Here is a 27113-nt window from a genome sequence, read left to right on the forward strand (position 1 = left end):
CGGAACTTTACACCTAGTAACGCTGCCAAGATAAACATGACCTTTTCCCGAAGCCACTGACTCACGTGGCTGACTCACATCAGGTGGCTGTCCGGGCTGTGCCCACCGGCAGGCCACACCATCTTTGCACAGCTCTGACTAGGAGAACATTTCCTTGTGCTGGCCTTCAACAGGCTTAGCTTTCTACTTACTGGTGGTATCAACCTAGCCTAGGAGAGCCAGTGGACTAATGGGCTCCCTCTTCCCTCTGCTCAGCGCCAGGCCTTTAACCCAGTCTGACTCATGCAGACACAGTGCGGTCAACGGGCAGTAAAACAGGCCCAAGGCACCCAGGCCGCCTGTCCGCCCCTGTCCTGGACCTGTTCTCATTGTTCCTGTTCTGGCCTCACCCCCCACTGCATTCCAGTGTCTCCCTGATGCCTTAGTTCAGTCTCCCCTCTCTGACCCCTCCCTCTACCGTTGGATCATGTGATGAAATAGACGCTCCACTTTGATTTGAAGCATGTCTGGAAGGGCAGGGGGCGTCTTTGCCCTCTGAGACTAGCTTCAGCCCCCAGGCCCTGTGCCCAATCGGGGCTCCCGTGAAGTGGGGAGAGAACGATAATGAGTGACCCCCCTCCCAGTGAGTCTCGTCTTTGAGGACCACACATTCCCAGATCTTGCAACCGTTCCTCAGCAGCTACTGCACTTGACACACTATCCTCTGACGCTTTGCTGCCTGATGCTTCTCATGTTCTCTGCCTGACTGGGTTGTAAGCCTCTGTATCCTCCCCTCATTCTGGCACCTAGAACAGAGCTCTGAACACATGGGGCTCTACAAAGGTGGGTCATTTATTTATAGGATGCTCCCAGAGTGCCCTCGTGTGATGGTGAAGCTCGGGGGACACTGAATAGCATTGGTCAGAGACAAGCCTTGTTAGCCGGGGCGACGTGCCATTGTCAGCTCTCTCTCCTTGCAGTGTTGCAGATGGTCCAGGGCACACTTCTTGCCCTTGGCCCTGAGTGCCCCTCTGAATCGTGTTTCAGCTAGGAATGCCGAGACTCAGAGGTTAGGAGAGACGTGCACTGCCCAGGGAGCCAAGGTCTGTGCTGAGGGCTTTTATGTACATAGATTTCATCCTCCAAGGTGACTGCTGAGACCTTCTCTTCCTCATCCTTCTGTCTGACCAGCAGGGTCTTTCTCGGACCTGATCCCCGTGATCAGGAGGAATTCCCCGTGAGGAATGGAAGGAGGCCGCTGCTGGTCAGGAGGCTTGACGGGTCGGGCCCGGCTCTGCACTCACTGCCTGCTCTCCACGTGGAGCAGGTCCCGCCTCCACTCTGCCCCTCAGTCGTTCCTCATCTGTAAGGTGGGGGCATCCAGGCGTTGCAAACTCAGAGGCAGTGCCAGGCAGGAACACAATTGTGTGGACGGGATCAGGTCTGGGACAAGAGGAGGTGGTAGGGCCGGTAGTGAAGGGCACGCACCTCTTCTGGAAGCATTCAGAGTCGTGGTCTTCTCTCCTCTCCCTTCCTTTCCTCCTCTTCCTTTTTAAGCAGCTTTCAGGCCAAAATAGAGCAGATGGGCCTCAGCTTTCAACCCCTGGTTCGGATCTGCAAGGACCTCGTCTCCAGCATTCCGGTCCTTCCTACTTAATCCCATGTTATTCCCCAATTTTCAGACCATGGCCCTTCTACGCCACTCAGCACGTCTTGTGAAGGTGCTGACAGCCCTGGGCTGTTTGGCCTGATCTCTGGCTTATGAACTTCTTCTTGCTTCACTGTCATTTTCACATTTTCTCATTACCTGCTTTCCCCCGTTTCTCCTTTGTCTACTTCCTTCTTCGACTAACTTATCACCCACAACTGAATAGACCTGGATTCTTGACTGGGCTTGTTTGAAACTGACTGTAAAATAAATAGGCGAGCAGGGAATGAAGAGGCTGTTTCACGAGAAAAAAACACAACCAGAGTATGTGAAGCCAACCCGAAGGGGGTAAGATACATAATTCAAAGGAGGCAAAATAATAACAATAGCAACAGATATTAAAATACATTGATGATCATAACACTTTTTGGTGAAGAAAAAAGTGCTATAATGTGAATCTCTTGCCAGAGAAATGACAAAGGAAAGAAAATCATTCTGAGGATTAGGGAGATGTTCAATTGTCAGGGTGAAAACAAAAGCGCAGAACCCTGAATAGAACATGTATGGAACCCTTTTTAGGCCGTTTATTATGCATCCTTTGTCAAAGCTGTTATGTAAAACCCTCTAGGGAATGAATGAAATTATGTTTGTACGGTTCTTTCTATTTAAATGCAGAAGATCATGTTAAACAAATCTACAGGACAGGACTGTTAGTACTTAATGTTTCCTAAGCAATATTCCAGGCTGTCATATAACCTCTCCCTGTGGTTTCTTTCTCTCTTAGAATGAACCCTTCCTGAGAACCCCCCGGAACAGTAACTACACATACCCCACCAAGCCATCCATTGAGGTAACCCCTGACGCACGTCTGTCTCTCTCAGGGACAAACCATTTCCACCTCCCGGCGACTCAGGGCATGGTGTGGGTTTCGGAAAGTTAGCTTAATCAGAAACGTACCCCTCTTACATACTGGAAATTGGAATGTGAAGAAAAGGCTCCTGAACCACAAAGTCCCAGGATTGTCCTAACATGTTCTCAAGTGTTTACGTGATGTCAGCAACCAACTAGAGGAAGCGCCTATGGATCAGTTTTCTTTGACCTTTGCACAAACATCATTTCTGATCAGGCAGCTCAGCCTTTCAAGAAGAGATGAGGGGGAGGTGGTGGGTATGATGCACTGTCAATTTCCTGTAGTTGAGTGGGAAGAACCTCAGTTCTGGGGGCTGGGCCCAACAGGAAGCTGACACATATGCAGGTGGGTCTCCAGGGCTTGTTTGGTTCAAGTCGATCATTCTAGCTCTGAGGATTCAGGGCCCATGGCTTTAGGGACAGCTACTGCAAAGATGGCCTGAAGGATCCTGAACCACACCAGGCCTTGCAGGACCGGCCTGGTCCAGGCCACTTACTTGTGTTGGCCACCAGATCGAGGGGTCAACCACCAGTGTTGGATGAGCACCTATGGTTTGTCCAGTCTTGTGTGAGGGGCCGGAGGGCGTTCAGAGAAGTGTCCACGTGGTCCTGCCCTCAGGAGTTAGAGGTCATTCCAGACTGGGCACCTACTATGTATCAGACACTGATTCAGGAAGAGCAGTGGACCAGACAGATGGGTCCCACCCCTCATGGAGCTTACAGTCTACCGGAGGAGGCATCCAGTAGACAGCTAAGCACAATCATTTCAGATAGTGAAGACAGCTCTGAGGAAGTTGATGCAGGAAAGTGAGATGGGGCAGGGAGGGTGGCATGTTCTGATGAGCTGTGCAGACCACATCAGGCCTCTCTGAGGAGGAGAGATTTGAGCTGGGATGTGTATGATGAAAAGACACCGGCTATCTGGAGAGCCAGAGCCAGAGTCCCAGGCAGGACCAGGAAGTGCAAAGGCTCAGAAGTGGGGCTGAGTTGGGTGTATTTGATGAGAGAAAGAAGTCAGTGTGGCTGTGGGCGTGTGAATGAGGTAGAGAGTAGGTCATGAGACCAGAGGGTTTATTGAGGGACCGATCACACAGAATTTGAATCCCTAAGAAAGAAGGTTGGACTTCAGGTGGAGCGCTGTGGGAAACTGTCGGAGGTTCTAGGAGAAGGTGATGTAATCTATTTCACCTTTTTAAAGACTCCCTGACTAGTGTGGAAAATGGATTCTGGAGCAGCAGGAGTGATTGAGGAAAGACCTTTTATAAGCCAGCTGAAGCTCAGGCTCACGTTAGCCCAACAGAGGCGTGTCCCAGGCCAACCACTGACAAAATCCATTAGAGTTTAAATGTCAGCTACATCTTGTCAGTTGGGCATTGATTGATTTATCTAACATGCGTATATTTATTGGATGCCTAGATGGCATAGGCACTGTGCAAAGTGCTGGGTATACACTGGTGAATACAGTGGTTCTGGTTTTGTCCTCTTGGATCTTAGTCTCATGTGTCTTTGCTTCTGTTCCTGGAAGAGTTAAAAACCCAGGCCTAGAAAGGGGTGGGATTTGTTTCTTTTTTTTTAAATACCTTGCTATTTAAATTAGCCACAGACAGGCAACAGCAACATTACTTGAGAACTTGTTAGAAATGCAGAGTCTTAGGCAGCACCCCAGCCCTGCTGTCTCAGGATCTGCATTGAACAAGACCCGCAGGGGATCCGGGTGCCCTGGCGTAGGGTGCCAAGTACAGTTCTTCCCTTGGGACAGATGAGAGTGCTCCATTTCCAACCTGGGTCTGTCCATCTGCATGGGGTGGGCTTGTCTCTGGCTCACCAGTTCTCTGAGATGTTTCTAAAGTGCTCACGGCTATAGAATTTTTTTAAATTGCATCTTCCCCGGATATTTGTCATCTGCGCACAAATGTGTTCTTGATTTCAGTAGAACTCCCACACAGAAGGACTCCATCCGTGTGAACTGAGCAGTTCCTTGGAATAAACTAAATTACATCAGATTAAGCAACTAATATTTAAAGGAAGTTTCATTCTTGCTCCCTGTGAGAGGAGTGTTTTAACAAGGCATGTCTTCCTCATCATCTGACCAAATGAAAGAGACAAGCTTCCAAAGCCTTTGGCAACCACACGCCTAGAGAATCAGTCAACTGGACAACACCTGTGTGTGGAGCCCTACTGTGCACTCAGTCCTCCTGGGCTTGTCCCTCAGGCCCCTCTGGGCACGTGCAAGTGTCTGCACTAGGGAAGGGACTCTATCTTTCCCCCAACTTCTGCGCCCTCTGCTTCCCTCCCCATCCCCTCCTCCAGCGCCTGGCAAGTGTGCCCTATATTCCAGAGACAAGAGAATTGGACTGAAGGTATCCAGGTTATAGACATTAATTTATATACATTCAAGGAATTGGTTGGCTATTAAGTTAAATACGCCAAAAGAAATGATATGCACGTATTCAGAAATGATATGCAGAAAGCAGAAACTTTGCAGTGGTAAAAATTTCACATTACTGTCCTAAATATATTGTAGTTATTGTTTTGGTCCTAGCATTGTAATTAGTGTCCATTAGTTTCATGTTAAACGACACCACCAAAACCCACATGGAGCCTCTTATTAGGCATCCAAGTCTGTGTTCCTTTGGGAGACCACCTGTTGCACACCTTCACTGTTTTCTCCCCTGCTTTGGATGACTGTGGGCTCCATTTAAGGGTGTAGATAAGTTGAGGTGGGAAAGACTGGGTGTGCATGAGTGTGTCCACACATCATGTGTTTTGTGCATGGTGGGTGGGGAGAGACCTATTTTCTCCCCTCTGATTCCCCTCTCACTCCATCCACAACTCACAGCTCTAGCCTCACACGATCCCCTACAGTAACATAATTCCAGCCTCCACCAAGAATTCCTTAGCTAGTTCTTCCTGGGCTGAAGCTAACCTTCCTGCACAGTGAGTGTCGGGCGTTGTGTCTTTCCGCCTATTGATTTAGAACTGGGGCAGTGACTTCCTGTGTGAGGAGTGGAATCCTTCCAACAGTGTCCCCACGTCAGGTGAGTATACACATCATCACCCCCTTCAGTCAAGGGCCTGGCTAAGTGTCAGGTTGTTGGGAGAACCTACAAACACACCTGGGAGCCTTGAGCAGGTCTTGCTGATTCCCATGCAGTGCAGACCTTGATCCCGGGTAGCCCATGACAAGCTAGGCTGCAGCACTGCTGGGCTCCCAGGCTCTCCACAAACCACACTTCTCCTCTCAGCTTAGTCCCAATGGCAGCCTTTCAGACCTCCCTGCCCAGTGAGGTAGGTATAGTCAGGGATTGGGGTCCTCTCTACCTGTGCTCATGACCCACCCACCCCCCACCCAGCTGGAACTTTCCTGGACCACTCCAGTGAGAATTGGGCTCCTCTCAGGATGGATAAGAGCCGTCAAGCCCATTACCTTCAGTGCCTTAGTTGCTCTGAATAGATGGAAAATACAAATTTTCTAAAGCCTTAGGCTGGAAATAAGTTTTTTGTTTTGGTTTTGGTTTTGGTTTTTTTTGTGGTACGCGGGCCTCTCACTGTTGTGGCCTCTCCCGTTGCGGAGCACAGGCTCCGGACACGCAGGCTCAGCGGCCATGGCTCACGGTCCTAGCCGCTCCGCGGCATGTGGGATCTTCCCAGACCGGGGCACGAACCCGTGTCCCCTGCATCGGCAGGCGGACTCTCAACCACTGCGCCACCAGGGAAGCCCTGGAAATAAGTTTAATGGGAACCTGTGGGATAAGAACAGAATCTCAGACTCCGCCAAGTTAATAGTTTCAAAGGAAGACCTCCACTGACCATCCGTCTTTCTTCCTGTCTCCCTAGTCCATGAGCTCCGACCAGCGGATATCAAAGTGGTGGCTGCCCTGGGTGACTCGCTGACTGTGAGTACTGAGCTGGGCCAGGCCCTGTGCGGAATCAACTCTTCCTCCACATCAGCTCTGTGTTCAGCATTTAGCTGAGAACATACCTGTGTCCGGCAATGAAACATAGCCAGGCAGCCACAAAACACCACCAGGCAATCGAGAATGCCCTCCCCTCCGCCCTTCCACAGCCTGGCTCAATACCACCTCTTCCACGGGGCATCCCCTCCATCCCCTGATAGAAGCCGTCCACCCCCCTTCCCCACTGTTCCCAAGCATTTCATCTGCGTGTGTTAAGGCAGCGGTCCCCAACCTTTCTGGCACCAGGGACAGGTGTCGTGGAAGACAGTTTTTCCACGGGTGGGGGAGGGGGGCAGGGGATGGGTTCGGGGGTAACGTGTGCGATGAGTAGTGGTGGAGAATCGCAGATGAAGCTTCGCTCGCTTGCCCGCCCCTCAACTCCTGCAGTGCGGCCCAGCTCCTAACAGGCTTCGGACCAGTACTGGTCCGAGGCCCAGGGGTTGGGGACCCCTGTGTTAAGGTACTTATCCAAGTCTGCCTGCCTTTACCAGGGCAGGCTCCTTCCTTCCTTCCTTCACCCAGACTCCTAGGGTGGTGGGTCTTACCCACACACTGCCCAGCACCCGCTCACCCCATTTAAAGATGTGTTCATGGGGGCAGAGGGGGCCCAATACCTGCACATAGCACAGTTTCACTAAAGGAATTGGATTGGCCAACTATTTAGCTATTGTCTGTGTATGAGACACTCTGCTAGCAATTCAGAGGGAAAATAAGTATGAGATGTAGTCTTAACCTTCTAGAAACTTGTCCAGCTGGGGAAATAAAAAAAAACTTACACAGAAGGAGGTATGTAATCATATAGGGGACAAACAGGATTTGTGAAATCAGGTATACATTTCAGTAAAGAACAACTTCTCCAGATGTGTGTGAGTGTGTTTTAATTTTGGAATGAACGTGAGGAAAGCTGTGGAAGGAAGGATACACACCAGGCTCTTAACCATTAGTTGATTCTGGTAGTGTGTATGTGAGGGTAAGGGGTGAGGAGGGAGGGGATGTAGAACCCGGAGCAGGAGGCAGGGTGATTAAAGTAGGGGTAAATTATTAATTAAAACATCTTTGTATCATTTCACTGGTTATAGTGAATGCATATTACTTTTGTAATTTTTAAAGAGGAATACTCTCTTTTTTTAAGATAGGGCCTTTAGAAAGCAACTATACTCCAATAAACATTTATTTAAAAAATAAGGCCTTTAGAAAAAGCGTTATGGAGGAGGCAGAAATTGACAAAGGTGTTAGAGAATGAACTGGAGACTTAATGGCTGGAAAGGAGGCACTTGAGCATTCCCAGAAAGGATGGAGTGGCTGGTAGTAGGCTGGTCCAAGGCCCTCATGCTTCAGATCAACTTATTTAGACCTGAAGGTTGTGTGGACAGGGAAGGAGGCGGTGAACAAGGAAAGGAAAGTGGACACCAGGTCATGGTGAGCTCCGAATGTTGGTGAAGGGGTTTGGCTCTGACCCTGTGAGTAAGAGAGACCCACTGAAAGGTCAGAGTCGGGGAGAGGCGTGAAGGAACAGGTGTGCTTGGCAGAGCAGGTGGGCAGCCCCGTGAGATGGGAAGAGACGCTGGAGACCGTGGGGTCAGGTGGAGGCCAGAGCTGTCCGCGGTGAGGAGATGAGAGTCTCAACTGGAAATATGGCAAAGGGAACACGAAGAAAGGGCTGCAAGCTAGAGAGGGTAGGGAGGAAGAATCTTGCTTCTTCCACAACTTGGTTACCGGTCGTGTGTGGAAGATCGGGAAGTCAGGACGACTCCGAGATTAAGTGGCCTGGGGAAAAGCTGGTACCATTTTCAGAAAAGGTAAATCCAGGCCCCAGCTGCTACACCAGGGCAAGAGGGCCCCTCCCCTGTGCCCCCAGCCGGCACCCGACCCAGCCCAGCTCTAGAGCCTTCTCTTTGCCTTTCAGACAGCGGTGGGAGCCCGACCCAGCAACTCCAGTGACCTCCCCACATCCTGGAGGGGACTCTCCTGGAGGTGAGGGTGTTCTCCACTCATCTCTGACGCTCCCCACAGAAGTGTGGGTGGTGTGTTTCCCTGTCACCCCTCGAGAGATGAGGCCGGGTACTCGAGAATCCTGCCCCAGGGCAGACTGTCTGGTTCTGACTCAGAAATATGATGACCTGTGATTTTAACAAATGTGCTTTCTCTTCCCCAGCATTGGAGGGGACGGCGACTTGGGGACCCACACCACACTGCCCAGTAAGTAGCAACACAGAGAGGCACCATCACTGTGGCCGTAACAACCCCTCCCTGAGGCCAGGGCCCTTCCCCTGAGGGAGGGAAGAGAAGGTTGTCTGTAAGGAGAGAAGTCAGCCTGCCCTGAAAAGACCCAGAAGCGTCCTGCCCACACCTGTGCCCCAACACTGCACGTCCATCTCCCTCTCACCTGTGCTCTCTGCTCCTTCCCTCTTCAAAGACATTCTGAAGAAGTTCAACCCCAAAATCTTCGGCTTCTCCACCGGCACCCAGGAGGAGACGGCCGGGCTGAATGCAGCAGTGGAAGGGGCCAGAGCTCGGTGAGTGGACGTGGGTACTGGAGGGACAGAGGAGGGCAAGGCTGAGAGATCGGGGACAGAGAAGGGTAGTGTCTGGGACCGGGGCCCACAGACGGACAGTAAGCCGTGGTGCACGGAGCACCTCTGCTGCCCGGCCCTTAGCTGCCCCCTCACGTGGATTATCTCCTGTAATCCTTACACCCTTCAAGATGGGTACTAGCGTGAGGACACAGAGGCTTAGACCGTTTCCTGAGTGGCCCAAGGTTATCAGAGCGAGTGACCAGAGGAGCCAGGATCAGACCAGGCTGAATCAGAGCCTTTGCTCTGCCCACTGCGCTGTTAGCACCTCTCAGGGCAGTGGGGAGAAGCCCTTGAGGGTGGCTGGACAGGAGGCATGCGGCCAGGGCGCAGGGTGCCCTCCTGCTGATTCCAGCTGACCTCCCAGCCCAGAGGAGGCTGGGGTCGAATGTGCAGGTGACGACTCTCACCTTGGGGACACAGAGCAGGACCTCACGGCCGGCCGCCCTTCCCTTCTCCCTTGCCTCTGAACCTCCAGCCCTTGACTCTGAAAAAGCCGTATTTTGACACTAGGGAGTTAGATGGTAGGGCCCTCAAAACAACATGGCAGTTGTTTGTTTTCACTTGGATTTCTGTGGTTGACAACAACCCAGATAATTAAAGTTGAAACGCCTGACGGAGTTCATTGATTTTCTGCACAGAGTGTGCTGGATCTTTGCTTTGTAGAAGGTTTGCTGCACTCAGATCACCAGGGAAACAGAACCGGCTTGACTCACCCTGTTTACAGGGCAAGTTCCTTTCAGACGTGGTAAGGAGGGCCCCACGCTCGCTTTGAGCCTCTGAGCCACAGGAAGCGATGTCAGGTCCTCAACATCATAAGCAGGAAGAATTATTTTCTGCAAAAAATTGGGCTTCATGGGGCCATAATATCAACCTCTAGTTGCTGGTATTACCATTATTATTATCTTTTTATTATTATTTTTTTAGAGCCCAGGCTTCATTAACCAGGAATTGATTCCTTAGTCTGTTGACATTCAAGCCCCTTTCCCCTTTCCTGCTTCACTTCTCTTAAACTGCTTTTTCTATTTCACTGCTGCTTGGTGTCTCCATCAGGCACCTAGAGTGCCTGGGGAAGCGTGTCAGGGGAAGTAGCCGAGATATGCAGCTTCTTGTTCGTATCTCTGCGGTCCCGTGTTAGGGGAAAGGGGAGCGAGCCATTAGTCAGCTGAAGTAAGCAAGTTTGGAGAACTGTTCTGTGCATCTCCCTTATCTGCACTGTGCCATTTAGCACGGTGTGGGTAAGGATGAGTTCACCTACAGAGAAAGATAAATACCACAGCAGAGCAGCCAGGATAATGAGACCTGAGGTCAGACCATCTATGTCCATATCCCAGCTCCCAGACTTGCTGGCTGTGTGACCTTGGGCAAGTCACTTAGTATCTCTGAGTTTTCCCATCTATAAATGAGAATAATAATAGTACCTATTTCTCAGAGTTGTCACAAGGATTAAATGAGACCAATCACCCATGGAAGGCACTTAGTACAGTATATAATATGTATGCAAAAAAAGTTTGTCATTATTAGAGTATTTTGTTTCAAAGTTTTATTCAAGATCGAACTTCCTTTCCATCCATCAATAAGCAAGAATTCACTGAACAGCTGGGAAGGACTGAGCCCCAGATGGTTACTAAAAGATACAAAAGAATCAAAAAGTGAACTGCCTTCCTATAAAGAGCTTGCTTTCTAGTTAAGAAGCCTGAACCAACAGGATATAATTTTTTGAAAACAAAACAATGTTGTGTAATGGCAATGTTGCAGACTGAAATGATTTTGTTCTTTGGAGCACAACTAAGAGAATAGAAAGGTATAAAATGTGAACCGGGCAGGCTAAATACAAACAGCTGTAGACCCAGAAGGGACCCCAGAAGTCATGTAGTCTTGGCTCTTTGTTTAAAAGATGAAAAAATTCAAGGCTAGTAGGATCCAGTAACTTGGGTGAGCTCCACAGCACATTGGTAGCAGAGCTGGAAGGGGACTCCTGGTCCTGTAACTCCCAGAGCACGGCTCTTCACATCAAGACTGAAAAAGGAAACAGAGGAGGTGTGGATAAACAAGCCCCTAGAGAAGGCCCATGGGGGAGGTAGGGCTTGCGCTGAGCCTGAAGCATGGGAAGAACATGGCTGGGAAGAGGGGAGAAGAGGGCATTCCTGACTTCCCCTAGTGCTCTGGAGGGCTTATCGCCCATGGATTCCCCTATTCATATCTTGAACCTCTTAAAAGGTTACAGGGATTTCTGTGGTCACCTTTAACCAGGACAGGCTTTCTTTATAGCTTTCTGACACACGCATCAATAGCAGTAGCATATGAGATACGGTCCTGAATGTATTAATGAGAAACATGGCAGGGATGGTACCATGTACGCTTGGCCACATGCCCAGCTCATTGTGGACATGCAAAGATTTAAAATGCCCATTCTGTACCAGTTACTGCTTTTATGATTTGTTTCATGGAAGCCTCCACTGGCTGTATCCCTTCTCACATACATATCTTTTTTTAAGTAACAGTTTATTGAGGCATAATTGGTGAGTACACTGTACATATTAAAAGTGTACAATTTGATCAGTTTGTTATATGCATATACCTGTGAAACCATTACCACAATCAAGATGATAAATATATCCATCACCTCCAAAAGTTTCCCTGTATTTCTTTGTAATCAATCTCTCCCTTTTGCCCCTTCCTGTCTCTTCCCCACTCCCTGGGCCCCAGGTAACCACTGACCTGCTTTCTTATCACTATAGATTAGTTCTAATTTTCTAGAACTTTACAGAAACAGAACCACAGGCTATGTACTCTTTTCTTGTCTAACTTCTTCCACCCAGCAAAATTATTTTGAGGTACATCCCCATTGCTTTGTGTATCACTAGTTCATTCCCCTTTATTGCTGGGCAAGGTTCCATTGACATACCTGTCTCTTATCCAGAAGCATTCACTTCCTCGTTCATGGCAGGTATCCAGGAGGTGAAGGAAGAAGTAGCCCTGTCCATATTCGTCTCCCCCATCCTGCTTTGTTGCAAGCGGGAGAAGTGAGGAGATGGGGAATGGTGTGGAAATCCAAAGGAACTACAGAGAAGAATAACAAAAGGATTAAAGGAACAGAGAGTGGGACTTAGAGGTAAAGGTTAAAGGAGTCGTGAAGCCTGGAAAGGAGAAAGCGGAGGGATCATTGGGGACGATGAATTTTTTCAAATATACAAAAGGTTATTTTTAAAACAGGCAGCCAAATAAGAACTGAACAGGCTCAGTTCGGTTTCATCCTGCAACGAAAGAGCTGGATGAAATATAAGGGAATGTCCCTGGTGGGAAGGTCGAGCAGATCCCCCCTGAAGTGGCTTCAGAGGACCAGGCCTGCAGAAGGGGGTGGTGAGATGCAGATTAGCCCTTGGCAGGGTGTCAGGATCAATTATGGCTCCAAGGTCCATGGCAGATCTTTGATTTTTAAACAGGTTGAGATTTCTTGAGAATTGAAAGCCTTTCAATGCATTCTGAAGGAGTGAACTTTATATAACATTTTTCTTCCTGAAACATCTACTTGCCAGGCCCTCCCTCGGGAGCCAGCCCTAATGTCCTCTTCTCTTCCCTCCCCTCCAGGGACATGCCGGCCCAGGCCCAGGACCTCATGGAGCGAATGAAGAACAGCCCGGTGAGTACAGGACCCTGGGCCAGCCCTGGAAGGCGCTCTGTCTGTAGCTGGGGTGGGTGCCAGCCACCCTAAAAGAGTCCCCTCTGTATCACTGCAGCTCAGGCTCTTGGCTGCTCTTTAAGAGGGGCCAAACGAGCCACAAGTAGCAGGCCTTGCCACCAAGACGCAGCCGGTCTCTGCCGCCCCCCTCCCCAGGCCCTCCCCCCACCCCCCAGGGCCGGCTGCAGGAGGTGAGCGGGGCCTCGGCCTCTGGCAGCTTTCCACTTTACCCAGGAGCTGGCTTCCAGAGCCCTATTATGTAAACTTTGGCTTCTAAAAATAGGCTGCTCATTCCAATCCTTCCTCCTTCCCGCTAACCCGGCCCCTCTAAACCTCCCCACCAGCACTTTTTTAAACACTCTGTGTTTATGCCTTGGAACTCAGCGTCTGGGAGGACTCCTATTATGGCGGCGCTGAGTGGAAAGCAGGCTCCTCAGGGGGCCGCCCCGTCCCCCTCCCACCTCTCAGTCCACGCGGGGCTCCTCCTCCACCCCCCTCCCTGGACCCAGGCCTGAAGAGAGGCCAGCTCTGGGCTTTTGCTTCTAGATGTGTCTTGTGCCCTCGGCTCCTTTGAAGGCCTTTTGATCCCATTTTAGGGGTGGGTTAATACACACCACCTCCTCCTGGACTGCAAGTTTCTTAAGAGGATCTCAAAGGGAAAAAGGTCCTCTGTACTGAGTGAGCACACACATGTGCATGCATGCACGCACGCACACACACACACACACACACACACAGTTCTCTGGCAGAGTCTTTGCCCCAGCACCAAGGTGAGGGCGGGAGAGCCTGCACTCGGCATCTTCTCTCCACTGTGATACAAAGAGAGGAAAAGGCACTTGGGGGGCCGTCTGGCACATGCACGTGCCCCCCACCAAGGCCTAATGGGATCTTCTGTCCCCTCAGGAAATCAACCTACAGAAAGACTGGAAGCTCATCACCATCTTCATTGGGACCAACGATTTGTGCCATTACTGCGAGAACAAGGTAGGGGCCCTGAGGGGGAGCTGCTGGCCAAGGTCACCATCCAGGCCCAGGGCCGGGACCTCCCTCATGGGAGGCACACGGGCCGGCTCTCCTGGGCACCTGAGTCTGCCCGGGAAGCCCCAGCTCACACATGCCAGGAGAGGCCTGCCTTTCCCACTGCTGAGTGGCCGCTGCATTGGTTCCCTGATTCCAGAAGTGTCTGGACGTCCCCACTCTTCAGGCACTGCCAAGGCGGCCCCTCTTAGGCACACAAATACTGTTCTCTGGTATCCAGTGGATAACTAGGGAACCCCACCCTCACCTGCTTGGAGTCCCTGCCCACTTTTCTTGGCGTCTCTTGGTGGTGGGGAGGTGCAGGGGGAGGATCAAACAATGTCATAAACAGGGTTGAGTCAGTTGAACTGGTCCTGGTCGATGGCTTACTGCCCCTTCAAGGACAACACGCGTTAACCAACCTCTGCCGGCCCGGGACCCCAACCCGCTCCTAATGGTGTTTCTAAGGGGAAGTATGTCCAGACTTACAAACTGTGGGAAGTAATAACTTTTGGAATACATCTTGTTCTAAGTTGAGGATGTGCTATATTTTATTTGGCCAGAAGAAAAAAAAAAGCAGCTTCCATAATTCAGAGGTTGTGGTAGAATATTTGACAGTCACAGGCGGCGGGGAGAAGGCATTTATCATTCCTTTGGCTCAGAGACAGTGACCAAATTCTGGTTGAGAACCGGCCTCTCCCCACCCAGGGCCTTTCTCCCTCCCTGCCCAGACTCCAGAGGCAGAAGCGACCCAATCCCATGGGGTTTTAAATGCCATTGTGTCCTGAACTCATTGGGGTCCAGGGAGCCAGAAGTGACCCCCAGAATACCTGTCCTCGTGCAGTCAGGTTTATGATCCTGAGAGCAGCTTTTTGTGGAAAGACCTGGGGCCTCCATCAGGATGAACTCCAGCTACGTTTTAGGAAGGGGCTAAGTCAGCCTCCAGTTGGGAGATGGGCCAGAGGAGGAGACCCTTGAGCTGAGTTACAGGGATGGGAGTGAGGGGGAGGCAGTGCAAAGGGTCCCAGGCAGTGGGGCCAGCACGGACCAAAGCCCAGAGGGACCAAAGCCCAGAGGAAAGAGACAGCATGGCCACCCGGGGCCCTGTCCTGGTTGGAGAAGGAGAGGCGGGGGAACGGATGGGACTGGAGCGGCAGTGGGGTCCAGCACTGACAGGTCTGGGTTAGAGGAGCTGGGAGCAGGGTGGGGATTGTTCATGGTACCTAGTAGGGGTCAAGGGGTGACTTCTTACAAGAGACTGTGTCCACCAGCAGTAAGGGCTGGGCTTCCCAGCCCATGCAGTGCCCTCCTGTACTGGCCTCAGGCCACTCTCCTCCTCCCAGGAGCTGAGGAGAGCCCCTTGCTTCTTCACAGGAGTCCCACTCAGCCAGGGAGTATGTGTGGCACATCCAGCAGGCCCTGGACGTCCTCTATGAGGAGGTAAGACAGCACAGGGGGAGCACGCTCCTGGGTCCTATTTCCTGGCGGCAACCAGGCTGCTCCCCAGGGGCTGTTCCCTGCGTGCATCTAGATGAGTTGTGTTCAGTGAGATGCACGCCAAGCAGACCCCACCCCCACCCCACCCCGTGAGCAGGTCCCTGGATGGGATGGTGTGGGGGAGGCAGCTGCCTAGCAGCTTCCTCTGTGGGGAAGATTCTAACTGGATCCGACTGCCTCTGTTTGGTGGCAAAGAAAGAGCTTGCTTCTGGAGCCAATCGGCCTGATCTGTAGCCAGGTACTGTGGCTTACTAGCGATGTGGCTTTGGGCAAGTGCCTTGTGTCTCGGTTTCCCAATCTATGAAGTGGGGCCAATAAAGGAGATTCCACGGGATAATCTAAGGCACGTTCCCTCTCTGGGCCTCAGTTTATTGGTAGAGTTGGGGAGGAGGAAGTAGATTGTAGATGATCCCCCAAGCTCTTTCCAGCAGTAACCAGTGCCCCCCCCCCAAGTGCCTGGGGACTACTGAAGCCCACCTTTCTTCCCACAGCTTCCAAGGGCTTTCGTCAACGTGGTGGAGGTCATGGAGCTGGCTGGCCTGCACCAGGGCCAAGGTGGGAAATGTGTCATGCCACTGGCAGCCCAGTAAGTAGACGTACGTGGCCCCAGGGGGAGGGCACCTGGGGAGAGCAGGGCTTAGATGTCAGTGGTTGAGACTGATATAGGCGGAGCCAGACCTTCTTGTCTGGGGAGCAGACGACAGCAATTAGCCAGGGGCTTGGAAAACCATTCAGAAATGCTGCTACCTTATTGGATGCCTACTGTACACAAGTCGCTTTATTTCCCTGGACCCTAGTTTGCTTGTCTGGAAAGTGAGGCAGACAAATGACCCGTGAGGGCCCCTGACATTGTCTGTGATGCCAATCCCCAACTTCAGCAAGTTGTTTGTTCCCGTTTGAGAGGCAGCACAAGGCAATGCGCTTTCAAATCAGGCCTCAAGTCCTGGCTCTGCCCTTTTAGGAGCTGTGGGACCTTGTACGAACTACGCAACCTCTCTGGGCCTCTTACTCCTCACTTGGGAGGTAGAGGTGAGGTCTAGCGGAAGTGCAAATAAAGTACATGGTCGCTGTGGGGCAGGTGCTCAGGAAATAGTAGCTTTTTGAACGTGCTTGACAGGACTGTCCATGAGAGCCAGGCTTGGAGCTAAGGTACAATGTGCAAGAGTTTCTGCTGGGGCTGGGATTTATTAAAGCTCAGCTGTGACCCTGCAGGAAGTTGCCATCTTCTGAGGCCAGAGGTTCGCCCAGAGTTCCTGTGACCATTGTTAGCGGGGGAGCAGATTCTACAGGGAGCTGAGGAGTCCTGTCCTATCTGGGGTCAAATGGATTCGCTGGGAAGGTGACCAGCTGGTTCCTATTCTCGAATGGAGTGGCCAGTGCTGCCCAAGAGACCCCTCACTCTGGAGCCCTGTGGGAGAGTCTTAAGCAGCCAAAGGTAGAGAAGGGAGGCCTCAGGAACATGAGGAAGAAAGGCTGGGCCACCTTGGCAGTCTTCCCCAAACCCCAGCCCTCCTGGAGAAACCCCAGGAGCTGCATGCCTGGGAAGGAGCAGTCAGGCGGCCAGGGGAACAGGCAGCCTGTCCACAGGAGACCCGGGCACTGGTACCAGCCCTTCCACCTTCTCTCCCAACAAGCACCTTCTGGACCTCCTGCCCCTGAGTTATGGGTCTGTGATCCGGGCCCAAGAGGAAGCAAGGCTGTGTTTTGGGGACACCTCCATGGGGGGGGCAGCCTCCTGGGGGCACCGAGCCTCAGGACTCCTTGTCTCACAGGAGCAACTGCACCTGCCTCCGAGGCTCCCAGGAGAACTCCCTGGAGATGCAAGAACTGAAGACAGTGAACTGGGACTTCCAGGTGACCCTGTCCCCCCGTCTTCTCCCTACCCCCCCCATCTTTACTCCTGGAGTGAGGGCTCTACTGAGATCACAGCCCCTGAAATATGTGTCCAGGTGAATCAGACACCAAGGCAGGGGTGGGGCGTGAGAAGCTCAGAAGGGAAGCTGGGGAGAACGCCCACGTCTCAGCTCCCGGAGGGGAGAGGGGCTGTGTTCACTGCCCTCGGGCTCCTCCCTCCTTTGCCTTCTCACGTCTGTCTCTGTGCTTGCCGTGCCTCCCTTGACCTGCCCGTGCCCTGGCCCTTGCCGCAGTGTATCCATCTCATGCACAGGGCTTGTCTTCTTACCTCTTCTGAGAAGCTTCCCCCGACGAAGCACCCCCCGGGCAATTTCAGTCAGCACTTCACTGCCCCTAAAGCCCTACATGGTTTTGATTTTTCCATCTCCCAGATGAATGATAAGCTTCTGGAGGATGAGCACAGCTAGTCTATCCCTTTTACAGTCCACCTTTTGGCACTTAAGAAATGCAAAGACCATGGATGCTCATTCCCCAATGTCACAGGCATTTTGAGGAGCTAGTGTTGAAACGCTCCCCGTTTGAACTGAGGCCCCGTGTTCTAATTCACCTTTTCATGGAGTGAGAGCAGGGGAGGCCTTGGGTCCAAGCAGACGTCAAGGCAGAGCCGGGTGGCGCCCCCACCTGGTGCAGACTAAATGGATGCTCAGGCACTAGAGCGGCTCCTTGGAGTCCCTTGCCCCTGACGTGACCCACCCAAGGCCACAGGAACAGACCGTCTGCCCAGCCTTGCAGGCGGTTAAGCAGCCTCTCTCCCCATCCCCAGAGTGGCCTCTCCAGGCTCTCCTACCAGTACGTGCAGCGTGAGGACTTCGCCGTGGTTGTGCAGCCTTTCTTCCAAAACACTCTTGTCCCCCTGAACGACGTAAGTTGAGGGCGTGTCTGGGAGGTGCAATGTGCAGAGGCCGTATCTTAGGCAATGTACTTCCTTTTCTACATGGGTTTTTTGGACCATCTCTCTCCAAGAGCGCTCCCAAAGCGTTGCTGTTTCTGCTTTTCCTCTGCACCCACCTTTTCTGAGTATAACTTGAACTTAGATGTACTTGGAAAGAAAAGGTGAAAATTAACAGTGACCAAGCTCCCCAGACATGGCCCTGCTATTTGCTGGGTTGGGATAAAATGGAAAGCTTCCTGATGTATTCTTTTTCAACCATTGGAGCAGGGATGCTGAAGGAAAAGGGATGTGGGCTATAGGTGGCTATAATTTTTTTTAAAAAAAATTCCAAAACCAGGGAATTTCTCCATCAACATCTGAGCCAACTGGCCGCAGAGTTGAAAGGATGAAAGTTGAAATGCCCAGGATGCCACGGGATGGGGGGTAGCAGTGCCCTTGTCCCAGGAAGATAATCCCCTTGCCTTTGGTCACAGAGAGGGGGCGCTGACCTCACCTTCTTCTCCGAGGACTGTTTCCACTTCTCAGAACGCGGGCATGCTGAGATGGCCACCGCTCTCTGGAATAACATGGTCAGTGCCTGAGGGTCGAGTGGGCTTGGGTCAAGGGGACAACCCGAGGATACTGACTCTTTCCCACAATGAAAAACCTACTGGCTGATGTGGCTCCCTTCCCCCCAAAGCTCCAAATAGCAGCTCACGTATTTGTCCTAGAATAGACAAATTCTATTCTTTCGGTAATGCCCCAGTGCTGTGGGGGGATAACTTTGTCATCAGATAGACTGGATGAACATATCAGCATGAACCCCTTACTGTGTGACCTTGGGCCAATGATCTCTCTCTGGCCATTTGTATCAACACCTACAAAAACAACAAAAATGGCACAGGTCTTAGAAGATTGAGATAATGTGTGTACCGCACCCAGCACAATAATCCACACAGTCCCAACTATTATTTCTTTAAACATCAAAAAGAACAGAGCCACTCAGCCTGTTTTCCCAGGCTGCCACCCTTCTAGCCCTAATGGGGAAAAAGGGGACCTTACGAAATGAACATATAGCCCAGAGGCCACAGGGACAACCCGGCCTTGTGCCTTGCTCTGCCCTTTACGGCTGGCCACTCATGACTGGACAGTCAGCTATGTTTGCACAGAGCTCGACCAGTAACCCTGAGCGCTGTATCCTCTTGCACGGAGCGAGTGAATGCCTTTCCAACCCACTGGCTTCTTTTGATCTAGGCTCTGCGGGTAACCCAATCCCCACCCCAACCTGCCTGCTCCCTCATTTCTCCCATGGTGACTAAACAATCCACACGCCTGCTCCTTTCATTGCAGTTTCAGGCCTGCTGGGGCTCTGCCAGGCACCACTGTGCAAATATTCCCACACCTGTCAGCTCCGCCAGCGTGGCCAGTATCTTACTGGGGCTGACTCACAATACTGTCTTTCTCCTTAGCTACACCACCTCCTCCTCTTCTCAGAACAGCACGTAAGGAGGTTTTCTCCTTGGCGTACTTAATTGCAGACTCAGCCTTCCTCTGCTTTTGTTGTCCTCCTGTTGACACCACATTCTGCCCCCTCCTGGAACTTTCGTCATCTCCTGTCAGTCCAGGACTCAGAATTGCAATCAGAATACCTTTGAGTTCCCTCCCAACCCTACCGCCACGGTAGTTTTTTAAATCAAAGTTAAAACAATTCCTGAGAGCAGTTATGTGTCTTTTGAAGACTTTTTTGCTTTGAAGTCCAGGTGTCACTCAATTTCATTCCTTTTAAAATCCCCTCCCCACACCCCCCCAAAGACTGGATCCCTCTGCCTGGTCCATTTCTCCCCCTGTGACCTCGGGGGAATCCACAGACTCCAAGGAGGGGCAGGAATGCTAAGCCCTAGCTTTTCCCTCCCAGCATCCCCATCAGGGCATGTCTTCCTACCTCAGGGCATTCTGAGCCTGCTCAGTGCCAGGACCCTCCACAAGTCTCCTGGGGGGTCGATGGCCGTATTGATGACTTGAACATTACAGGGCCCATTTGTCACATTCTGCATGATTTAATGTAGTTCTGGCCTTTCTCTTCCAAAACAGCTCGGTAGGTCTTCCCATTCACACAGGTGAGAGGCTTCTGTTTCACAAAAGCAAGTAGAAGGGATTTAGATCTGAAAACAAACAAAAGGTGAACACTGTCATGGAGCCATATTATTAATATTTCATAAAAGCAAGTAGAAGGGATTTAGATCTGAAAACAGACAAAAGGTGAACACTGTCATGGAGCCATATTATTGATACTACAAGACTGTCCATGGCCCCCCAACCACCTCTGTCCCAGCCATAACCCAAATTTAAAAAACAAAAACAAAGCAACGCAAAGCAAAACAAACCTAAAATCATCTATGAGTATGTTATCCTGTGCTATATGATTTGTGGAAATAATTACAGGGTCCAGTGTTTTCCTCCAAAACCATCTCAGATATAAAGCTATAGCATCATGCCAACTTTTCAGGTTGTCTTCTTCCTGGAATTTCACCCCTAAAGTGACATAAAATAAATGATGACCCGATAGACCTGGAAAGGCTCTTAGAGGTCATCTAGCCAGAATGCTCTGTAACTAAAATACAGAGACATGGAACAATTTGCCCAAGATCACACAGCCAGCTAGTGGCAGAACAAGGATTAGAACACGGGTCTAATTGCCAAGCATCCTGGCCACAGCACCACCCTGCCTCCCTGCTCCCAGCCTGATAAGCACATGTGTAACCAGTGAATTCATGTCTCGTAATTAGAGTCCTATGATATAATGTCTGCAGGCTTTGGCTGACACCCTGAGTACCCCCCTGTGGCAACAAACACACTTGAAACTGTTGCATCTCCTGCCCCTCCTCTCTGGACAGTTTATGCATCCTTATCCAGAGACTTCCGCAAAGCCAGAAATACCAACGGCACTAGGGAATTTTTTCTCTTCCTTTTTTTCTTTTCTTTTTTTCAAATATGGATTTACCTATCTATCTATCTGGCTGTGCCGGGCCTTAGTTGCGGCACGCGGGATCTAGTTCCCTGACCAGGGATTGAACCCGGGCCCCCTGCATTGGGAGCTCAGAGTCTTAGCCACTGGAGCACCAGGGAAGTCCACTCTTCCTTTTTCTTTTGTCTTCTTATGAACAGTTTTTTCTCCTCTTTCCTGATGCCTGTTCCTCTACCGCTGCCCACTCCTCCTTCTGTGGAAATCTTACTCTCAGCTAACATTAGCATCTCCCTGGGCGCTGAGTAACAACGCTAGCCTCCTAACTGGTTTCCCTGTCTCCAGGCTTACAGCCATTAGAATAGCTCTGGCTGTGTATTACACTTATCTGGGGACTCTTAAAAACAATTAATACCTACAACCACTTTGGGAAACCTTGGTATATCTACTAAAGCTGAACACATGTATTCCCTATGGCCCCAAAATTCTACTCCTACGTATATCTCCCCAACAGAAAGGTATACACAAGGTTCTCCAAAAGGTGGATACAACAAGAATTTTCATAGCGGCACTATTCATAACCCCCAAACAGGAAACTCCCCAAATGTCTACCAAAAGCAGAAGGGATAAACAAACAGCACATAAAACAGAATACCTCACAGCAATGAGAATAACACTTCAACAACATGCAGCCATATAGATTTCAAAAACAAGCAAATAAATACATGGTCTTATTGGGGAGTGGATAGTACTGGAAGAGGGTAGGAGGGAGCTTCTGAGTGTTGATTATATTCTGTTCCTTATCTGGATGCTCTGTGGGTATGCTCATTTTGTCATAATGTATCAGCAGCTCACTTATGATTTGTACTTGTTTCTAGATGTATGTTAGCTTCAATAAAAAAATTATTTAAAAGAAAAAACAGAGAAAATAGCCCCAAAACAAAACAAAAACCCAGTGCCTGGGCCTCATCCCCAGAAGTTCTGACTTTGTCTGAGGTCGCACCTGGGTTCAATACATTTTAGACACTCCCCAGGTGATATTATTGCATAGGGCTTGCAAACCACTGCCTTAGATCTCCTCACCCCAGGACAACCGCATAGTCTGCATAAATGAAATCTGACTAAGTCATGCCCCTGCTCTCAAACTTCCAAGGCTGGCCCCTCCCTGAGGAAGAAAGGCCAGGCCCCTTAGCGCAGCACACCAGGCCTTCCGGGACTTGGCCCCAATTAACCTCCCAGCGGCCGCTCCCATCTCCCTGATTTGCATTTAGCAGTCCAGCAGGGAGTGAAGTTTCCTGCACCACCCATGCTGTCTCCTGCCTCTGTGCGTTTGCCCTCGCTCCTCCCCTTATCTCAGGCTGCCCTTTCAGCCTCCTTCCCCGGCTAACTCTGACCCACCTCAACACTCAACTCAGGTGCCAGCTTCTACAAGAAGCCTTCTCCGAGTCCCCAGAGCTGGCCCCATGGCACCCTACCTTGTCTCAGTCCCGTCATTTGCCACATCGTTGGTATCCACAGTGTCTGTCTTAGGTAAGGTAGGTTCTAGGAAAAACAACTGCCTTTCTTGGGGCCAGCCTCAGGCCTTTATGAGTCCAGTTCTTCCATCCATCCCCTCAACTACTATTTCCTGAGCACCACTATGTGGTGGGGACTGCCCCAGGTGCTGGGGAACAGAGCGTCCCTGCTCTTGGTGAGCTGCCAGTCTAATGGGGAAAAGAGATAAAAAGTAAATAAACCAATGAGGTAATTTCTGACCACATTCATGGCTTAAAAAAAAAAATAAGGCAGGGTCATGTGACAGAGAGTAACAGTGGAGAGAGGGAGGCCTCACCGGAGAGTGATGTGTGAACTGAGAACCGAATGTCGAGAGGCTGCCGGGCACTCAGAGGTCTGGGGCCACAGTGTTGCAGGAAGAGGAAACTGGACCTGTGCGGGCCAGAGTCAGGAAGGAGCTTGAAGTGTGTGAGGAGCGTAAAGGCCAGTGTGCCTGGAGGGAGGGGAGCAAGGTCAGAGGTGGGCAAGAGCAGGGGCCGGGTCCTTGGATGGCTTTCTTCGGGGGAGCCATGTGATCTGGTTTGCCCTCCGGCTGCTGCGTAGAGACAGACTAGAAGGAAGCAAGAGGGGAGTTGGAAAGACCATTAGGAAGCTGCTGGAAGTCCAGGTGAGAGGTGAAGGTGGCCGGGACCAGGGGATGGCAGTGGGGGAGGAGGGAAGTGGTCAGATTTGGGATGAGGTAGAAGAGGAACAGGGGTGATTCTTCAGTTTGAGGTCAAGGAAACTGGGTGGACAGCTGAGGTGTGTAGAGAGAAATAGGGTTGGGAGGGGAAAATCAAAAGTTCTTATTTTGGACATGGTCAGTGTAAGCTGCCTTCCAGAAATCCACCTAGAGGTATCAGGTACGGTGTTAAATGTATGATTCTGGAGCTCAGAGAGAGTCAGAAGTGGAGATTTAGGGGAAAAAATGTGCGGGTTATTAGCGTAGAAGTGGTATTCAAGACCATGGGGTTTTCTGAGATCTCCTAGAGAAAGAAGAGGTGGAAAAGAGCAAAGGACCAACCACCAGGCCTAGGGCTTTCTTCCAACTTTTGACCCAACGACTGATGAGGAGAGAAGGGGGAGGTGGGAGGGAAACGAGAAGTGTTGTGAAAGGGGTGCATCAACTTTGACAAATTCTGCTGAAAAGTCAAGCAAGATGAAGCCAAAATAAGTGACCACTGAATCTGGCAAGGTCCTTGGTGACCTTGACCAGAGCTGAGTCAAGTGGTAGAGACTGAAGACCTACTGAATGGGTGTTAGAGAGAACGGGAGGTTGGGAAGTGCAACCAGGGGCTACACACAACTCTTCTAGAGTTATGAGGAGTAATGGTGAAGGCAGCTGGGGGGAGGGGGGGAGGGGGAGGGGGCTTCGAGGCTGGGAAATAGACTAGGCCGTGCACTGATGCCGAGGAACCAGTAGAAAGGGAGAAACTGACACAGTCATCAAACCCACATGATCATTACCTTCCTCGACGCCAGTTAGTTCCTGGGTTCCTGGAGTATCCCTGGGACTCAGCCAACCTGATCCGTAGCATTTGTTCTGTCGCTTAGTGGTTCTGCTACAGCAGGAAAAACGCTACCTCACCTCCATAAGCGTCCTCCCGCTCACACGAGTTTCATCTTCTCATCTGACGCTCACAACACCAGATGTGGAGTGGTCTGGTCATGGTTTAATGCCCCACCCCTAGCCCTGGGGCAGTTCAGGAGCCCACCTAGCACCACACAGCTCGTTATCGGCAGAGCCAGGACCCCAGTGGATGTGCCCACCGTGCTCTGTCCAGTCACCGTGGTGACTCTCCCCAGACCAGAGCAGCCCTTCCTCCTCTAATTGTTACTAACAGACAGGTGGAAAAGGCGTTAAGACAACAGAAAGCAAGGTCACGGGCCAGGTGTGGTCATTAGCCAGCATAGTGGACTTTCCCTTCCCTCCTGGGCAGTACCTGGGGGTCAGGAGCTGATGAGGTCAGGAACAGGCAGGGAAGCAGATCATAGGATGGGTGGACACCAGACATTCAGGACAGAGTCTGGGTAAGTGAGTGCCAGGGATCCATTCTCCTCGGTGCTGGCCACATGCTGCCAGGGGGCAGGCTACTGGCTTGAGATGCTGGGGAGGGAGTCACAGCAGCTTCCAGCTCATTCTCAGAGGGTCCCAGGATCAAAAGCATGAAGCAGAACCTCCCTGAACCACAGCTGCTCCCCGGGACATTTCAAGGAAATCTTTTCATCTATGCGGAAAACACATGAAAGTAGCTCAAGTGAGAAAATGCCAATTTCTTAAGGTTGACAAGCCCAGCATAGTAAAGATGTCATGGTAACCAGTACGTTTTCAAAATTTTCCTGAAATTGGCTATCCCCAAACACTTCAAGAAGTTGGTAAATATGATTATCACCATTTTATAAAGTTGAAAATGCAGAGTGTCTGCAGTCACAACCACCCACAAGGAAAGCAGGAGGTGGAGGTCCTGGGCCCGGCCCTTCCACTCTCTCACTGCAGCCTCTGGACCGGTCAGTCTCTCCTGGGCCTCAGTGTCCTCCTCAGTAAATCCAGGACACAGACTCAGGGTTGCCCCCTCCCCTGACGGACTCTGACCTGTCAGTCTGTGAGTCAGAAGTCAGGTCCAGCTCTGGCCCCAGGGCCGCTAGTGTCTGCCATGGGTCTTGCCCCTTTGGCTGGTTTCAGCCTTGCAAAGGGAGGGAATCTGGTGTGAGATTCTCCTCCCTTGGACAGGGAGGTCTCTCCCAGCTTTGGAGGGAACCAAGGTTTCCTTTTCTCTTTTCAGCTGGAACCCGTGGGTCAAAAGACAACCTCCAACAACTTCACCTATAGCCGAACCAAACTCAAGTGCCCCTCCCCTGTGAGTAAGGTCCTGCCTGTCTAGAGTGGAACAGGTGCTTGGGGGAGGGGGGAGGTCCTGGCCATCTGGAGGCACAAAGGTCCCCTGGGAGGCTTTACCATCATGCACGTTCATTCATGACCACCATTCTCAAATCTCACCTCTCCTGGCCGCCCCGACACTTCTCAGGTCCTCAAGGAGTGAGGGGAGGGACAAAGGAATGGGTTCACCGAAGCAGGAAGAGGCCCGGGGAGGCAGACGAGCGAGCACTGGCCAGAACCTCATTACCCCCATGACCCTGGAGGGTCTGTGGCATCCTCCGTCTTAAACGTGCGTCGAGGAGCCCTCCCATGCCAGCCACGCTCCTGGGAGCTGGGGGTTGGGAGGAAAAGAGAAATAAGAGGCCGTGTCAGTTCTGGGTGCCCGCATCGTCTTCCTGGCTTTCCAGCACCACCAGTGTCCAGGCCCGCAGCACCCTCGCCCACACCAGGGACGAAGCCCCAACCTTGTCTCCCCAGCTCTCCTTTCTCCCTTCTCTGTCCGTCCTGTAATCACTGCCAGACCCAGAGTGGCCCGCCTGGAAGGGGTTCCAGTCTTGTCAAGGCTGTCAAAACCCTTTCCTGGTTCCCGCACCCACGGAGGAGAGTCCAGACAAGAGGCCCACCTTCTTCTATCACCTTAGGCACACACTCCGCTCCTGGAAAACAGAGCAGCTTCCCAGAGAAGCCCCACGACAGCCCCTGTCTGTGCATCTGCTTCTGCCGTCTGCTCCTTCTGGAGGCTCATCCCCCATCTCCGCCTGTGGGAAATTTTCACATCCTGCAAGGCCCAGATGTTGCCCTCTCTGGGCTACTGTCCACCTTATCTCACCCTACCACTCCCGCCCCAGACACACATCAGCATTGGTCTCTCTTTTCTGTGCGCACCTCTCACAAGCACTGACCCAGGCTCCTTTGTGACGTGATTGTTTCTGAACATGTCTTATCTCCCACTGGACCTCGAGCAAGCGATGTCACACCTGAGCCCTCAGACCCTCTCCCAGTTCCTAGCACAGGTCTCCCCACAGCCACCATGCTACCAGCATTCACCGGGGGGAAGGAAAGGATCCAGGGAGGTAGGCCCTTCACATTTGGGTTCTTAACCTACTACAGAACCAGCTGTCCTTCCACACTGACCTTCCCCCCTCGCGGGCACTCCTGGGATGGGAGAATGGGAATAGCTGTCCAGGGCGGCCTAGAGGAAACAGAGGTGGGGACTCTGCAAGCTCCCCAGGACTCTCTTCCAGGGGTCACCTCTCAGTTCCCGATCTTTCAAAACTGAGTTGACAGGAAAGGAGTTTATAGCTGGGTGTTGACCACTCTGGATACCCCTCCTTATTCAGGGGGTTGGGGCACAGTGTGGATGAAGGAGCTCTACAAACAGGGATGAGCCGTGGAAACAAGGTGATTGCACCATCTCTGGGACGGGGACTACGCAAGCCTCAGATGGGTGGTTTTCAGGCCCTGAGCCATGACCCTCTCCTCCTCCACAGGGGCGCCCCTACCTCTGCACCCTGAGGAACAGTCGGCTGCTCCAAGACCAGGCTAAAGCAGACCCCCCAGTGCTCATCTGGGCCGTGCCAGTGGCAGCAGGAGGCGGCCTTGTGGTTGGTGTCGGCACAGTGATGGCCTGGAGAGCCCTAAGAGGTCGCCAGAGGGAAAATCCTCCCCTAAGTCTGAACACCATGAGCTTCTAG

The 27113-nt window shown here is 51.5% G+C and overlaps 1 protein-coding gene across 1 annotated transcript in view; it reads left to right on the forward strand.

Annotated features, from left to right (window-relative positions):
• The window catches only part of PLB1 (phospholipase B1), a 125319-nt gene extending 98206 nt beyond the window's left edge, over positions 1-27113 (forward strand). The window contains exons 44-58 of the mRNA XM_060116931.1: positions 2412-2477; positions 5514-5574; positions 6374-6432; positions 8399-8466; positions 8648-8691; positions 8909-9008; positions 12657-12708; positions 13651-13731; positions 15139-15204; positions 15753-15847; positions 17034-17115; positions 17939-18037; positions 18541-18636; positions 25325-25399; positions 26910-27113. Coding sequence (XP_059972914.1) covers positions 2412-2477; positions 5514-5574; positions 6374-6432; positions 8399-8466; positions 8648-8691; positions 8909-9008; positions 12657-12708; positions 13651-13731; positions 15139-15204; positions 15753-15847; positions 17034-17115; positions 17939-18037; positions 18541-18636; positions 25325-25399; positions 26910-27113 — 1248 coding nt within the window. The remainder of the gene's footprint in view (positions 1-2411; positions 2478-5513; positions 5575-6373; positions 6433-8398; positions 8467-8647; positions 8692-8908; positions 9009-12656; positions 12709-13650; positions 13732-15138; positions 15205-15752; positions 15848-17033; positions 17116-17938; positions 18038-18540; positions 18637-25324; positions 25400-26909) is intronic.

Source organism: Mesoplodon densirostris, chromosome 14 (assembly GCF_025265405.1).
Source record: "Mesoplodon densirostris isolate mMesDen1 chromosome 14, mMesDen1 primary haplotype, whole genome shotgun sequence".
Lineage (NCBI taxonomy): Eukaryota > Metazoa > Chordata > Mammalia > Artiodactyla > Ziphiidae > Mesoplodon > Mesoplodon densirostris.